Source organism: Fusarium coffeatum (assembly GCF_003316985.1).
Source record: "Fusarium coffeatum strain FIESC_28 chromosome Unknown BRIP53273_contig_9, whole genome shotgun sequence".
Taxonomy (NCBI): domain Eukaryota; kingdom Fungi; phylum Ascomycota; class Sordariomycetes; order Hypocreales; family Nectriaceae; genus Fusarium; species Fusarium coffeatum.
In genome coordinates this window covers 241,206-257,578 of record NW_022157808.1, presented here as the reverse complement: position 1 = coordinate 257,578, position 16,373 = coordinate 241,206, and the positions used below count along the sequence as shown (strand labels likewise).

Here is a 16,373-nt window from a genome sequence, read left to right as displayed (position 1 = left end):
GGGGGGGGTGACGTACCAGGTGCGGGGAACGACGACCAGGATCTTTTGCCCGGACGATTTCACCCCCTGTCGAACACATCACTCACCTTCCTCATTCAACACTGGTCCGAGGCTTTAAATGTTACTTAAATCGACAACACACCACGCATTGACCTTGGATCGTTTATGATGATACGAATCCAATCTTAATGGTACTTCTTTCGATATATCACATTGTACCCATTACTGTCGCTGCTTGTGCGTCGTGTTTCTTGATTCCGTCTGCTCTACGAAACATGGCTGAGCGAAAGGTGAGCCTACATAATGCGAAGAAATTCAAGGTGTTAAACAGTACTTCTTGCAGGAAATCACGTATTTCTTCGACAAGGTCGAAGATTGGCAGGCAGCATCGAAACCGTCAGAAGAGTACGAGACATCGTGCCCGAAGACTGATCATTCCGCTGACATCTTCCAAGGCTCATAAAAGAGGACACTGGGGCTGATCACTGGCGAAGTACCCGAACTATGCCGCCAACTTACTATCCTCCGTGAATACAGCCAGTCAGGGAGTGAAAAGACAGCGCTGACCATGATTTCAGGCCAATGACTCAGCAGGCTATTGAGAAGCTCAAAGAATTCAAAGGTGTGGTTGTGAAGGATCTCTCTGAGACGCAAGGTTGATAGAAGAATTATTGTACACCAAAGATTATCATAGTTGATTGAATTGTTCTGCTATCTAAGAGCAGTGCTATTGTCTATATAAGTTTCTTAACTGGACAAGCAATTGAGAGCTGTGCTTAGCTGGCTTAGAAACTTAGATAGACAATGGCGATGCTCTTAGCTAGGAGAATAGTTCCGTCAAAATGAAGCGTTCAATCGAAATCGCTCGTACCTACATGATGGAGACCAAGGAGGGAAGGCGCAGGGAAAGAAAGCATTATGATGTATCAATTCCAGCCCTGGGGCTCACCCTCGTTTCTTGTTGTATGAATAAACACAAAAGCTTAGAGACTTTGTGCCGATTGCTTTCATTAAAGATACTCTTCTACCCGGGGTTTGCTTGTGACACATCTGGTGATAATTAGAGATACTTCGATGATGCTATTTGAGTTCTTTGAAGAGTAGGTTCTTCAAAACGCACTGATAAGAGAACACATTGACATATCATAGACTGAGACGGCAATGATGATAGTCAAGGTCCGGGTCAGAAGGTATATATCTAGACACGAAAAGGATGCTCTCGTGGGTCATATGGAGCCTTCAGAGACACATAGTTTCACTCATCTGGCTCGAACAATGAAAATGCTTCAACATATGTATTTGAATCTTAACTATGTACAGAATGTAATCAATCCAATCCATCATTCCAATCATGTCATCCAAATCTCAGATTCTCTTCATCTCAGCTACTCATTCCATCATGTTACAGCGTTTAGGCGTTGCTGTCAACCCAAGATCGGAGGGTGCCAACGCGAGCGTAGACACCAGGGTAGTTGGCCAGGGCACATCCCTCACCCCAAGAGACAATACCGACAACGGTCTTGGAAGAGTCAACAATGGGACCACCACTGTCACCCTGGCAAGCATCGCGACCACCCTGGGTGTAGCCAGCACAGAACATGTTGTCGGTGACGGAAGAAGTGCCGTAGCTGGATCGACAGCTGGCGCGAGAGACAACGGGAACGGTAACCTTGAGCAGGTTGACGGGGCTGGAGGCACTGCCCTGGGTAGTAGCTCCCCAGCCAGCAACGGTGAGCTGAGTGCCAGAAGCAGGGTCAGAGCCGGAAGCAGCAAGGCGACCGTAGGAGATGGTGCTGCTGGTGGGGATGGAGGTGGACAGCTTCAGGAGGGCAACATCGTTGTTGAGGGTAGAACCGCTGAACTGAGGGTGCATTCTGATGCTGGAGACACGAGAAGTAACTCCACCAGAAGTGCGAGACTAGAAGGAGCATGTTAGCTGGTGAATGCTCGACATGATACCGGGAGGCCTTACGTTAGATCCAGCACGGATGGCGAAAGCACTGGCAGATCGTCCCTGGACACAGTGGGAGGCAGTCATGACAGTGTTGGCGTTGATGAGAGTACCACCGCACCAGGGACCGCCATTGTTGGTGATGCTGACGATGAAGGGGAATTCATTAGCAGAGGCTGAAGTTCCACCAACGATGTTGGGGATGCTGACATCTCCAGCATCCTGGGGAACAGGAGCAGGAGCAGCAGCGACCAGAGGGGCGGCGAGGGCAACGAGGGCGGCGATTCTGACCATTGTGGCGGTTTGAGGAGTAGCTAGTTGAAGAGTGAAGAGAGGCTGATGAGTGATGATTATCCAAAGAGATCTTTGCCATCCTTTATATACACAATCTCATCAACCTCTCTGGATAGTACCTGAGTCAGTCAACCTCAACATAGTCTAGTTTCCTTACCTGCCTCTCTGGTGGATACCCCGCGATAAGCTTGTTTTGTGATATCGTGAGAGTGTGCATATTGGCGTACCTGCCTTTCTGGTATCGTTGTCCGTTGTTCCGTTGTTCAGTTCGGCATTTGCTAGAGAGCATTAACCTTATCATCCTCCCGTGCAAGTGATCGGCATATGAGGAGCTTGGCGACAAGGATCATCGTCCCGATGAGGAAAGTCGATAATCGCGTTGACCATTGAGAATGTGGGGATGGCCGGTTAAATGTGACTGTTTGTGATGAGGGCACAGACAGTTAAGATGAGATGAAGAGTGATCGAGGCTACCGCGAGCCGTGGAATGTTTTGCTGGGTGCTTTGCAGGCTGACTTGGTAGGAGTTCGAGGTAGAAACAAAGATATGGGTCCGAAAACAACAGCCGGAGAATCTCAAATCCGTTTTATTGCCAAGCATTAAAGAGCTTGCTGCACTGCTACTATAGGCGGGGATAATTCCTAGAAAGTGGTCATGCGTCCATCAATCACAGATGCCCAGCTTCAGCGGATCTGAAACCGGTCAACTAAGCGCGAGGAACCTTTGTAGCTCACGCAATAACCAGGATAAGATAACGCATTGACACTCTAAGGCCTTGGCCAAAGTGCTTCTTTGCATTGCAGCTGCGAAATCGCTCATACGGAAGCGAAGCAGCAGAGCGATTATCATATCTTATCTACCTTCCAAACACGGTATCTGTAGCCGGCTTATCTTTGGCTCCCTCGTATAGTGCTGTGCTTTGGCGGCGTGTGGACGGCCATACGGTCTTGGGGTATGTGATTGAGGTTGAAGATTCCTGTATAGTTCGCAAGACCGGTCTCGCTTGGGAAGGTAGTTTTGAATTCTGCCACCTGTATTTCAAGGAACTAGACGACTTCTGCATAGTTGAGATGTTGACCGCATACGAGCACTATCTTTATCCATGATCTGATGTCTTAATTGATTTGTTTGCTTACTCTATATGTAGGGACGGACGGTTTTCGAGCTCATCTGATAGTTGCCAATCAGGAAGGTCGCCCAGCCTCTTCAACTGCATCCACTTAGCAATAACAAACTGTCAGAACTATAGCCTACTAATTCATGGGGGAACTATTCTTGGCACATACGGGACGAGCTCATCTGGAAATCAGAAAGTGTTGAAGGTCTTTGAACATTCTACGAACAATGGGAGATTTCTGGTGCTGTGAATACAGGTATATTACACTGAGTCCATACCAAATAAACTTTGAGATAAAGTTTAGCATGGGTTGAGTACTCTAAAAATATCATCGAAAACTGGCGATCAATTGAACAGCGGTGAAATCGTAGAGCTTAATTTTACGCTATTAAGAGAATCTTTTCCACTTCCAAGTTTATTAGACTGTTAAGATGCCAGTAAGGATAGTGATTAGAACGTGTGTGATGTTTGCTTTAGTGAAACTAGGAATAAACCTTTTGTTCTTTTACTCGACGTCCGTTTCCAAGAGAAACACCCGATCAATCCAGAACATTATGTCAGTCTAGGAGAGGCGAACCAAACATAGGATCAAATAGTACAACATTTTGGAGGATCTAAACAGATGAATCCCTAAGAGCTATTTAATACGTTTCTGGTTAAGAATAACCTCAAACCCTTCTCTAAAGCCGACGTAGGGTAAGTTGAAGCCTTATCTTATCCATCAAACCACCTCATTTCGTGAGCACTCAGCTATCCACCTTCATGGTTTTTTGGCCAATGACTGTCTCTCTGTTCCTGATAACCCCTACCAAGCCAGGCAGGTACCAGAAGAATTGTCTTCTAAGGCTTAGGAAACAAAAATAAGGTATCCCAAAAGCTCCTCTAAGCTATCGTACAATGATCAAATTATTTCGTCTCTTATGCTTTGTGGAAACAATTCTTCTGGCACCCTGCCGCCAACTAAATGGCTTAGATAAAATGGCTTCCCGCAAACAGGACGAGTACGCTCCCTTTGGATTGCATGAATTGCGAGCGCTATGGGACTTTTGATCGAACTGAAACATTTCGGGGATCTACTATACTTCAACCCAATAACAATACGCCACCAGCGCCCAATCCCTCAGGTACCGTCTTATCTCAATGGATCAAGGCCATACTTCTTGTAAAGCGGCCAAAACTCCTCGAACATCCATTTGCCGATCTCCTTGATACCAGCCAGTATTCGAAGGACACCGACCTCTGTAGTCGTTGAGCCGAGAAAAAGGCTCGACCAAAGGGTCTGTCATATGCCGTCAGAACCTGCATAGCCGAGTACATCGATGCACTTACCAACTTCGTGTCTTTGAATGTGGTCGCAACAAACTTCCACTCATGACCTTCAACAATAATCCCTGGCAGGAAGTCCGCTTCGAAGATTTTGTTACGCATCAACTGTTCAAGATCCTGCCACTGGGCTGCTTGCTAAGCGGCCAAGTGATGCTCAGGGCTGACGGGATCTTCACCGTGGAGCTCTTTGGACTTGATGCCCAACACGATCGGGTACTTGTGCGTTGGCTTGAATGCCATGAAGTTGGCGGGGTCAAAATGGGTTTCTAGATTATCGAGTAATTCATTTGTCTCGTCGGAGCGTGGGACCATGAAAAATACGTAATCCGCGCAAGGCTTGATCGCTAGTTTCTTTTGATAAGAAAGGTTCGACGACAGCTCTTTCACTGCAGACCAAGTAAGTTGGGTGAGTTAGAAGGCCATGGCGCTTCAGAAACCTACCATGGCGCAAAGTCCAGATGCCAATGGCCTCTCCCCGTATTAACACCTCTGATAGCGGCATTGATGATTCGTGGATAGACGAGGGTATTCCATCCTGTTTTGTCGTACTGCCGAGAATGACACTTTTTCGCGCAGCTGACGGTTCCTTCGACACCACCAAGTAGCTGTTTAGCGTAGTCTGGTCCAAGAGAGGGCCGATCATAGTATGCATCAGCATCCAGTATCTGATAAATAGATTTGGACTTCCATTCAAGAGTTTCCTGCACCAGGCTTGTCAAAACGCATGCATCATACGAGATATCTGACCACTGACCTTGCAGCTTCGAGGCATGATATTTTTGTCTCTCTGAATGGGGAGCAGACGCATGTAAAGCGCCTTCAGACTAGCTGGCATGTCGTTGTCTGAAGGATTCAAGGTCTTATGACTCAACCAGGGCTTGGCTTGAGTGATGCCTGGCACCGATGGGGCAGAGTCTGAAGAATCGTCCTCCATCTTCTTTGGTTCCGATCGATGAGAGGTGATCGATAGAGAAGTGGGATGAGAAGTCTGATCAAGGGCTTTGGTATCGCTTCGCTTGCGCTTCATGGTCGATCTCTCGTCGTCAGGTGTTGTTCGTGGTGAGATTTTGTCTGGCTGTTGTTGTTCAAGCGATGCTGAAATGCTGGAGGGAGTGTTTTCGGAAGGAATGCTAATGGTGAATGGCTGCCGGGCTTGAGTGGAAGAGTGCCCCTCGGCTGCAGGATGTTGCACGCGTCACGTCGCGAATTATTTGTTGCTCATGTAAGCACGAAGTGTAGATTAACAAACATTCTATTGAAACACCATTTCAACAATCGAATTCTTCCTATATCAGCATGCTGGATCTTCCCCAATATGCTAAGTTCAATGCTGACTCAGCATTTAGTCGCTGTTCACGAGCCCACGCAATGCCGAGGCTAAAGACCCCTCCAAGCATCAACGACCGGCTGAAGTCATCGACTTGGAGACCGCGTTCCTTCTTCACCAGTCTACCGCTCTGTTACAGAATCTATTGAATCACTATGGTGAACTCATCATTCTCGACGCCAATTATCATCGGCGTAGGCGAAATCCGTCAAAAAGACTTCGCGCTCGAACATTGCCTTGAACCAGCTGCGCTCATGCTATCAGCGATCCGCGACGCGTCAAGGGACTCTACAATTGATGTCACAAAGCATATACAGAGCATCTATGCTGTGCCTCCTTGGTCCTGGAACTACGAGAACCTGCCGAAACTTCTGGCGGAAGGACTTGGTGGTCAGGCGACCGACCTTGCAGTTGCTGATCATGGAGGAAACACGCCTGCGGCGCTTTGTGACTCAGCGGCTTTGAAGGTTGCGAGAGGAGAGACAAATATGGCTGTTGTCACAGGAGGAGAAGCGTTAGCCTCGTGTATGTGTCGTATATGAACGGGCGAGGTGCTATTGCTGACGTATTTGTAGTATTTGCCTGTCAAAAGGCTGGACATATGCCTCCGCCAGGATGGACTGATGGGAATCCCAACGCCAAGCAATATAGTCCAGGAGACACTTCTCTCATGAAAGGTAAGGCCGATAGGTGGGTACGATTGAACGAAGACACTGACTAGTTGTAGGAGCTGGCGCCACGCACTCCATTGGTAATCCGATCCAAGTGTACCCTCTATACGAAAACGCATACCGCAGACATTATGAGCAAACTTACTCAGAGAATCACCATGAGTCGGCAGCACTCTACGCTAAGTTTGACAAGGTCGCGTGTCGACATCCGAATAGCTGGAGGGCAGGCGAAACCCCCCGACATATCGACGCCATCAAGACCGTAGGCAAGGAAAACAGAATGATATGCACACCCTGTACGTCTTCTCCTAGAGGGGTGTAACTATCTGCTGACTTTTCAGATCCATTGTTAATGAATGCATTCAATGGTGTCAACCTAGGTGCTGCGTGCATCATCACTTCAACCGAGTATGCTAGGAACCTCGGAATACCGCAAGAGAAATGGGTTTATCTCACTGGTGGAGCTGGTTCAAACGACAGTTCAGATTGTAAGATGCTTTGGTCTTTCCTCCAGAACTATTGCTAACGTACCATGTTTCACAGTTTGGGAACGATCGAACTTTTACTCAAGCCCTGCCATTGAATATTCTATCGACAAGGCACTCAAAGCCGCCGGCCTCACAAAAGATGAGATTGACTGCTACGACTTCTACTCGTCAGTGGCACGAGCCTAGCTATGAGTGTTGTGCTAATAGTTGAACAGGTGTTTTCCTATCGTACCCAAGATCGCATGCAAACATGTTGACATCGACTTGATGGAACCAAAGAAGCCTATCACCCTCATTGGAGGACTGACTTCTTTCGGCGGCGCGGGCAACAACTATTCACTTCACGTAAGTCCCCTCTACCCATTTGTACGATCTCCTCTGACGACTCAACAGGCTATTGCTGAGATGGCTAGGGTTATACGTCACGGCAAGTATCAGAACGGTCTAGTCCTTGCCAACGGCGGCGTTCTATCTTGGCAGCACGCAATCTGCCTCTCTGCCCAGCCAAAAAGAGACGGTTCGCCCTACGAGAGCTCAACATTCCTTGACAACGGTCAACTGTCACAAGGTCCAGAATTTACTGCCAAGGCAGAGGGCGAAGCTATCATCGAGGTATGTGAACTCTGTTTGAGATCTCGCTTATCTAACACAATTCCAGACATACACTGTGGACCATGATCGAAGCGGGCCAAAGTTAGGCCATGTCGTGGGAAAGCTTACCGAGACTGGGCAGAGGTTCATCGCAAACCATGCCGATGAGTTTACTTTGTCGACCCTTGTCAGCACCACGACGGAGCCGATTGGTATGAAGGGCTTTGTTGAGGTTGGATCGGATGGCAGGAATCTCTTCACGATTCAACCAAGTGTTAAGCTCTAGCATAATATTTCACAAACGATGGAGCTAGTGTATGAGACAAAAGAGAGGTGATGAATTCATCGGTCTATCAACAATCAAACAGACAGGCATACAGTAATGACAGTACAAACGTGCGAGCAAAATACAAGTCTAGAGAATCTCGTGCAAACCATCCTTCCTCCAGTCATTCTTCCTCCAAACCTTCCAGTCCAGCGTTCCCTTACTCTCGTTGCCACTCACTCCGCCCTACTTGCGGCGAGGGCGCAAGACTCGGTCGGTGGCAGGAACCTCCACCTCGGCCTTTCTCTTCTTCGAGGGAGTCTTGGTCTTGGCCTGCAAATCGGCATCAATCAGCTGGGCCGCGCGCTCAATAGCGGTCTTTCGCATCTTGCGGCCATTGGCTTCAGCTTCTTCCTCCATCATCTTCTTCGCTTCAACCTCAGCCTCAGCTTCCATCAGCCGGGCTTCACGATGGATAGCGTTCGCCATCTTGAGTACTGCAACTCGTTCATCTTCCCAGTTTTCGTACCATTCTTCGTGCTTGACAGTCTCTTCGAAGTTTCGTAGGATGATGGAGAGCGATCGCAGGCCGGTCTCCCAAGCTGGAGGGTACTCAGCCTCATCTTGCAGAGGCTCTGTCTCACGGGCAAGGAATTCGGCGGCTAGTAGCGCGGGGTCACTGATGGCTTTGGCCAAGAGGAATCGTTCGTTTGTTGGGTCTTGCGCGTGCTTTTTGTGGAAGTTAATAAGCTGGCGGGCGCGCTGAAGGAGGCGCTCGTATCTGGTAAGCCAAGCCATGATGATGGTGAAAAGTGTAGTTGAGTGGTGGTGGTTTTTTTTTGTTTTGTTTTGCGTAGACGGGTGTAGTTGCGGTTTTAGTTTTGGTTGTTGCTTTTGTGGATTGTTTAGGTTATTGCAAATTGCAGTGGAAATTGTGGTTGTGATGTTAGATCGAAAGACGCTGGATCAACGGGCTTAAATATGTCTGGACGCGACGGTTATCGTTCGCCTCATTTCTACCTTTACAATCACTTTCCTATCACTTGTCATTTTGTTCCTCAGAATAAAGGTTGATACAAAAAGAGGCGTTTCTGGAACAGGGTTCTGAACAAAGACTGAACGTGGTCACAGGCAATGGTTTCAATATTACAACTCAGCAATCAGCCCTGACAAGACCTCATTGCGCAATCTCTTTATGCTGAAGACAGTTGTCACTATCATACTATTCTTCTGTTCTTCTAAGGACCATGGTAGTCATTGTCAATAAAGAGTGTTGCCTCATTCTCAGCCCTGTTGTTGAAGTTAACCATACACCTGAAATGATGGAACAAGGGTCCCACGTCTCAGTTTTTATTCAGCGGCATACTGTAAGGATCTCCTTTCCCGCCTTACTCATGACCTCTTTCTCCGGCACAGTTCAAGACAGCAATAGAGAGTTACATGTCATATTTTTGTCTTTGTGGTGGTTTGGCTTATGGCGTTTATTATGGAGCCTGAAGTTCATTGACTTGGCGGTCTACCATGACGACAAAGATAGGAAGAGTCAAGATTTCAGTGAGGCCAGCGCGTTGGAAATATCTATCGTTACATCTACGATGCAGCAAGTTCATGACACATGCGAAGACGGGCTCTAATACCGGAATTACTTTTTCCCCTTGGACCTTGGAAGAGGACCTGTTTGTTGACCCTCAGAGCCTGACGAACAACAAATTGGACCATTTCCTGCATCCCATTCTATGGAGATAGCCATGCCATTTGTCTTGTCTTGTTCCTCTGGTGTCGATCTTGCTTCAATTCTCGGCAGCTTCCCCGGAATGCAACCTTCACCCCGCAGTGAGCGCGAGCGGTTCCCCGCATAGTGTTGTTGATCTCTACCTACTCCTACTTAACCTTAACGGGGACAATCATGCGCACCTATGAGAAGTCGATCCCATCCGCATCGAAGAGCTCAACATCGTATATCTTCGACCAAAATGCTACAGACGTTCGTTTACGACTAGCCGCGCCTATGGAAACCTAGCCATTATGTCATAAAACTACTCTCATCAATTTGAGGTTACATTATTGATCTTTTGACCTACCATCAACGAAAACCTGCTCCGAAACTGACTTCATCCGGGTATTGTGGATATATAAATACAGCAATGGGCGACTCAGCCCTAGCAGCGCATGATCGACGGGGTATAGGTCATTACAAAGGTTCTATAGCCATCGCAATGTCAGCACTCGCTCTCACGGCACTTCTCGCCGGTATCGGCGGCACTTCCGGAAAGACTGTCAAATCCCCCACGCCGCCTATGGGCTGGAACTCTTACAACCATTACAACTGCTTTCCCAATGAGGAGATCATCAAGATCAACGCCAAGGGTCTAGTGGACTTGGGTTTTCTGGATCTTGGTTACAGTGTCGTTACTGTGGATTGCGGATGGCCATCGAGAGATCGAGATAGTGAGGGCAGACTTCAGTGGAATGAGACTTTGTTTCCTTCAGGACCCAAGGCGCTGGGCGAGTATATCCATGATCTGGGTCTGGAATTTGGTCTCTACTCCGGAGCGGGATACCTCCAATGTGGTTCTGAGGATATTCCTGCCTCGCTAGGTACGTGCCCAATCCCCAGTCTTGCAGAAGTTGGCAACTGACTCAAAGCTATAGGATATGAAGAAATTGACGCCAAGTCCTTTGCCGAATGGGGAGGCGACACCCTCAAGTAAGTCTCGCTCATTTTCCCTACTATGTATCCAGCTAACTTCTCGAGGTACGACAATTGTTATGCTACCTCCAAGACCGACATGGTGGACTCCGACTCTGCCGAGGCAAAGAGTCCCGATCGCTTCATCAAAATGGCCGCCGCTATCAATGAGACGGACCGTGACATCCAATACTTCCTGTGCCAATGGGGTATTGGTGAAGATGTACCGCAATGGTAAGTAGCATGATCCGATTACCGTACCCTCTCTAACATTCGGTAGGGCTGCTCCACTTGGAAACTCTTGGAGAATGAGCAACGACATTTTCAACGCGTGGAGAGCGATCTGGCGTATCACCAACCAAGCTGTAGCTCATTCCAAGTACAACCGCCCGGGCGCTTTCGCAGACATGGATATGCTGATGTGAGTTTCAAATCAATAGCCTGATAGCATTGCTAATGAGATTAGTATCGGCCTTGGTGCCCTCTCCTACGAAGAAGAACGTTTCCACTTCGGCCTCTGGTCAATGATGAAGTCTCCTCTCATTATCGGAGGCGTAATGGACGCCAAGCAGATCCCCGCCCACTCGCTCGAAATCATGTCCAATAAGGAAGCCATCGCCATCAACCAAGACTCCCTAGGCCAGGCTGCCGAGCTTGTGATTCGATACACTGAGGAAGAATGGGATGTCTGGTCGGGCAACCTATCGTCAAACCGCAAGGTCCTTGGTGTTGCGAACTGGAAGAATGAGACGCAGACTGTCGAAGTTGACTTGTCGCTGATTGGTGTGGAGAAGGCCAAGGCTCGTGATGTCTGGGCTCATGAGGATTCCACTATCAAAGGTACTCAGAAGTTTGAGCTTAAGCCTCATGAGCTACGTCTTCTCGTTCTCTCCGATATCAGCCAGGCTACCACGCCCAAGTCTTCGGGCTACCACGCTGCTTCAAAAGCAAGCCTCGAAGGCTCAGCATCACTCGTCGACTGCAAAGAGAACGAATGTCTACCAGCCAACGAAAAGGTTAAGTCGATCGGCAAGGACGCCAAAGTCACTTTCAAGTCCGTCAGCGCACCCAAGGATGGATCGCTCTTTGTTGGCATTGACTATATCAACCATGAGTATCATCACACGATCGGTGACTGGGAGACCAACTCACGGAACATGTCAATCTCGGTCAATGGAGAGGATGCAAAGCGTTGGGCGTTCCCTAATGCTGGTGGCGATTGGTTCGAGAGTGATCGCATGATGATCCTTCTGGATGGCTTCATGAAGGGCGACAATAACACTGTTACCTTCAGTGCTTCAGCCTCCGGAACCTGGGCGCCTGACCTGGTCGGTTTCGAGGTTCTAGCATAGACTGGAGAACAGGCCGAAAGCAGGGATGGCAATGACGGGGGATCAACATGGCAACATGTTAACTCGACACTCTGGGCCACACAGGTGGATGTCAGAAGAATTATCCTCTAAGGCTTAGGGTACAGAAATAAAGTGGCCTAAATGCTAGCCTAAGCCAGCATAGGATGATCAAATTATTTCGTCTCTTATGTTCTCGACCGCCAATTCATCTAATACCCTGACGCCACACTACGCGATTAGACAGGGTTTTTGAAGATATTCTGAAAGGAATACTGCTATATACAAGAAATTTAAACATCCTGAATTCACACCTTGACAGTGAAGTCATACTGCTCCTTCCCACTCAGTTTCTTATCCGTACCCTTAAACTTGAATACACCGCTAGTCTTCTTCGGCGCCTTGATCGTTACAGACATATTCTTCTCATCGCTGCTAAGCTTCCAAGTAACCTCGACCTTTCCTCCGAAAGCAGTCTGCAGACGTCCATGTGCATAGTTCAAGCCCATAGACAGACCATACTCTGGTCCAACGACCCAGCTTCTGTAACCATATCCCTCAATACCCTCCGCGGGTCGAAGACCAGCTGCCCACTCCGTGAGAACATAGGTAGCTGCGCCTCCCCAAGGATGTCCTAGCGACGTAAACAAACCCAGACCAGGAGTTCCATCGTGAAGGACATATTCCCAACTTGCGCCGCTGGAAGTCGTGATATTATCGACCATAGGTCCCCAGAGTGTGTCGATGAGCTTAGAACCGCGCTTCTCGGCACCGGACTCGAAGAGGGCGGGGAGGAGAAATCCGTTGGTGTTGGGGCTGATGCTAGCGGTTGGTGCATCAGGGTCTGTGCGGGTGTTGTCAAGGTATCCTGGTCCGAGAGCAAGTTTGTCCAAGGCCTTGAAAGAGCGCGTGGCCTGTGTGCGGCTAGCTGCTTTGCTCGTGGTGCAGAACGCGATACCGTTGACGGAGAAGTCGGTCTCATTGGCGGTCGACAGCTTCCAAACGCCAAGCTCCTCATTCCAGAGGTTCTTGCGAATAGCTTCAATGAGTTTGTCTCCTGCTTTCTTCCACTTCTTCATGGCGCTCTTCTTGCCGATCGCTTCGGCAAGTTCGGCCATGGAGTGCAGAGCCTGGGCTGTCATGCAAGAGACGGAAGAGCCAGACTCAGCAGGACCTGTAAAAGCGCCATTGAGATGGACCAGTCCGTCAGTCTTGTTGATAGTGCTGACAGACCAGTCGACAACACGCTCGAAGTACTTCCATTCCTGCTTGAGGAGGTCCAGGTCGTTGCTGGATTGAATATAGTAGTACAGCGACAAAAGGCCAAGGAGTTGGTAATCCTCCAAGCCGTAGTTATCAGCGAAGATCGTGATGTTGGCTTGGTATCCGAGCGGGGCGCTCATACTAAACAGTCCCTCCTCATTCTGTGTCGGGATAAGGGACTCGAAAGTTCCGCGCTGGAGGTCGAAGCGAGACGTGCTGACACCGATGATACGAGATGTGTGGTAGTAGTCTCCGAGCCAGATGAGACGATCACGCTTGGGTCCATCAAGACAAGCCGCGAAAAGGTTCTGTCTGACACCATACTCATCGAGGATATCGTCAGAAGTCAGACTGCTCTCATACACGACCTTTCCAAGATCATCGTCGTGGACCTTGACGTTACGGTAGTAAGCCTTCTGGTCCTGATACGCACCCAGACCGAAGCGACCAGTCAGTGTGATGGGTTTCATCTGGCCTCTGAACAAGACACGGTAGGAAGTCAGCGACATGTTAAAGACTTTGGCGTCGTTTATGTGGGCACTGAGGTAGCCATCCTTGAGGGTTGTACGGATCTTGTACCACTCGTTCTCGTGGACAGAGAATGGGAGGTCGAAGGTCTTGAGAAGGTAGGTGGGTAGAGTGGTTTGGTTGACTTGACCCCATCCAGAGGTGACCTGCAGGGTGTTGCGAGGGGAGAGGGTATAGTTGTGGTTCTTGAAGGTAGTCGCTTTGGGTAGGTCTCCAGTGATTTGAAGACCGATGCCGCCACCCTTTCCGATCTCCCAAGCCTGTCGAAAGTCAGTATCTCTTCATGTCAATTTGATGGGCTATGGCTTACAACACCATACCAAAGACCGCCTCTCTGGATCTTGGTCTCAAACTCGAGAGTATGGTTTCCAACAAGTGGCGACTTCTCACTCTGAATAGGTCTCAGCGACTCAATCAAAGCGCCATTCTCAGGATCAACTCGCCACGACGAAGGCTGACTACCCTGCTCCAAACATGAAGACTGCGCGCCCCTCACACCCACCTTCCAGATCTCATTGAGCCTCTTGTCGCTGCACTCAAAGAAGCCGGGTTCCTGATCAGGATCCACATTCGGAAAGGTAGCATGGAACCCGACATTCTCAAACTTGATACTCGCCTCATTCACAAGTCTGAGAGATTCCCATCTCTGACCACCTTGTGTGAGAAACGCGTTATAACGGCCGGTCTTTGTAATATTGAGTGTTTCGATGCGGAAGTTATTGCTGAGTTGGTTGCCGTAGAGGAGGGGGCCGTCACTGAAGGGCTCGTTTACGGAACGCCATTCTTCGCCGTATTTCACTTCGATCTGGGCGGGGCCACTGAGGGATTTGACGTCGAAGAATGGGACTCCACCGACGATGTGACCGTAGTCGAGGACTGCCACTGGGTTTTTCCCGTTGAGAGCAAAGCTTTTGAAGGCTTTAGTTTTGTAGGTGGGTTTGGAGCCTAGGGCGAGACCTTTGGGAAGGAATGGCTTGTGGGTCCTGGGAATGAGTTAGCATAGTTCTTCAATGAGTTCTGTCGTAGAGGTCAATACTCACGTTGCATCAACAAGACCCGCCGCTCCCAGCAAGGCAACACCAAGAAGCTTCAAGCCTGGCAACATGACGAATTCGCGTGCTGTTATCCCATCATCACTTCATCAGAGATCCATTGAAGTTTTGTTCTCATCGATCGGCAGTTCTTAGGCTCGGCACGCTTCGGCTCGGAATCTAATCGAGGGGAAGAAGCCATCACGGAGTCACATCGTCGCTTGGCGCTATTCTTGCCGTGGACTAAAAATGTTGGTCGAAGCTCGAGATCGTAATTTCGGTGGTTAATGACCCGACGATCGTTACTGCCCCGGATTCATAATACACCGACCACTGAGAAGGCCCGATGTTACCCCGCGTTGTTGACTCCAGCGCGAGTTTCGTGGACGCGAAGTTACCCTACATCCAAGCTGTAAATTGTCCAGCCGGGAATTCCGAGATGAGTGGTTGTCAGTTCAGGAAAAAGTTTTCAAGATATTGAATGATCATTTTGGAATAGCAACTTCCAGTATGAATTTTGTCAGTATTTGTGTGAGGTCAATTGGATAGCCTCGGTGGCCATTTCACAACAGGTGCCATTGATCAATGGCTCGAACTCTGTAATATTCTAGACACAAACAAAACCAGTACAGAAGTGCTCAAAACTCTAGAATAATAGAAACCACAAGCATTCTGGACGCAAAATAATCTCTGGAATAGAGTAACTGGATTATTTGTATGACCTAAACGAACAAATGCTGCCAAGAACCGACGAGGTGCTGGACAGAACATGCTTATCGATACAAGCGGTTATCGATTAGAGACTTCACAGCCAATTAAAATCCAAGTCACGTCGACGACCGCTCCACTTCCAGACCTAAAAACAGCAAAAAAGAACTCCCCGAAACCTGGATCGAACAAGTGACCTTTCGATGACATATAACAATTACAGTCGAACGCTCTTCCAGCTGAGCTATTCGGGGATTATCTCCGAGACGGAGGAATAGCTATTGCTTGTTGGGATGCCGGATCGCAATTGGCATATATGTTACCTATCAGGGCCACGTTACCGCCGCGACAAGCACTTGCGTCAGTTTTCGCTATGGAGCGCGCGACCGGGATAAAGATCTTCTGGCTTTGATGCTTAGGCCTCGGCATCCAAATGTCAATGCGACGGTGAAAGTGGTCTGACGAGATGTGCACTGGCCATAAAACGACGCGATCACCTAAAGTGACAGCTGCCAGCCCAGCTAAAAAGATTGCGCCCGTCGCATCACCTTACCAAAGTATCCATGCAAAAAACAGCAATAAAAAAGAGTAATAACATTCTAGAGCCCCCAAACACTATTGTCAATAGCGCAAGGCAGATAGGAAAAAAAGCAAAAAAAGATATTCGTAGCTAGCAGCTACTGGTTTCGATCCAGTGACCTCCGGGTTATGAGCCCGGCTGAGGAGTTGTTAGTGCGAATTTTGTACACAAGATTCGAGTAAACATACCGCGCTT

At 48.6% G+C, this 16,373-nt stretch overlaps 6 protein-coding genes across 6 annotated transcripts; 2 read left to right on the top strand and 4 right to left on the bottom strand.

Moving 5' to 3' along the window:
• Window positions 1-1,411: 1,411 nt before the first annotated feature.
• FIESC28_00438 (uncharacterized protein) lies at window positions 1,412-2,245 on the bottom strand (the record flags this gene model as incomplete). Its single annotated transcript, XM_031154589.1, has 2 exons — window positions 1,412-1,918; window positions 1,973-2,245. 2 exons carry the CDS (start codon window positions 2,243-2,245, stop codon window positions 1,412-1,414), a joined length of 780 nt encoding a protein of 259 aa, XP_031021448.1.
• Window positions 2,246-4,823: 2,578 nt separating this feature from the next.
• On the bottom strand, window positions 4,824-5,715 carry FIESC28_00437 (uncharacterized protein; the record flags this gene model as incomplete). Its single annotated transcript, XM_031154588.1, has 4 exons — window positions 4,824-4,954; window positions 5,010-5,074; window positions 5,130-5,389; window positions 5,443-5,715. The coding sequence occupies 4 exons, from the start codon at window positions 5,713-5,715 to the stop codon at window positions 4,824-4,826; spliced, it is 729 nt and encodes a 242-aa protein (XP_031021447.1).
• Window positions 5,716-6,170: 455 nt separating this feature from the next.
• Window positions 6,171-8,051, top strand: FIESC28_00436 (uncharacterized protein; the record flags this gene model as incomplete). The annotated part of the gene is made up of 8 exons (XM_031154587.1): window positions 6,171-6,540; window positions 6,591-6,692; window positions 6,743-6,982; window positions 7,028-7,174; window positions 7,230-7,341; window positions 7,390-7,519; window positions 7,568-7,786; window positions 7,833-8,051. 8 exons carry the CDS (start codon window positions 6,171-6,173, stop codon window positions 8,049-8,051), a joined length of 1,539 nt encoding a protein of 512 aa, XP_031021446.1.
• Window positions 8,052-8,276: 225 nt separating this feature from the next.
• FIESC28_00435 (uncharacterized protein) lies at window positions 8,277-8,828 on the bottom strand (the record flags this gene model as incomplete). The annotated part of the gene is made up of 1 exon (XM_031154586.1): window positions 8,277-8,828. One exon carries the CDS (start codon window positions 8,826-8,828, stop codon window positions 8,277-8,279), a length of 552 nt encoding a protein of 183 aa, XP_031021445.1.
• Window positions 8,829-10,246: 1,418 nt separating this feature from the next.
• On the top strand, window positions 10,247-12,071 carry FIESC28_00434 (uncharacterized protein; the record flags this gene model as incomplete). Its single annotated transcript, XM_031154585.1, has 5 exons — window positions 10,247-10,628; window positions 10,683-10,737; window positions 10,786-10,953; window positions 11,000-11,140; window positions 11,186-12,071. The coding sequence occupies 5 exons, from the start codon at window positions 10,247-10,249 to the stop codon at window positions 12,069-12,071; spliced, it is 1,632 nt and encodes a 543-aa protein (XP_031021444.1).
• A 305-nt stretch (window positions 12,072-12,376) lies between these two features.
• On the bottom strand, window positions 12,377-14,964 carry FIESC28_00433 (uncharacterized protein; the record flags this gene model as incomplete). The annotated part of the gene is made up of 3 exons (XM_031154584.1): window positions 12,377-14,119; window positions 14,170-14,842; window positions 14,900-14,964. The coding sequence occupies 3 exons, from the start codon at window positions 14,962-14,964 to the stop codon at window positions 12,377-12,379; spliced, it is 2,481 nt and encodes an 826-aa protein (XP_031021443.1).
• Window positions 14,965-16,373: the final 1,409 nt, after the last annotated feature.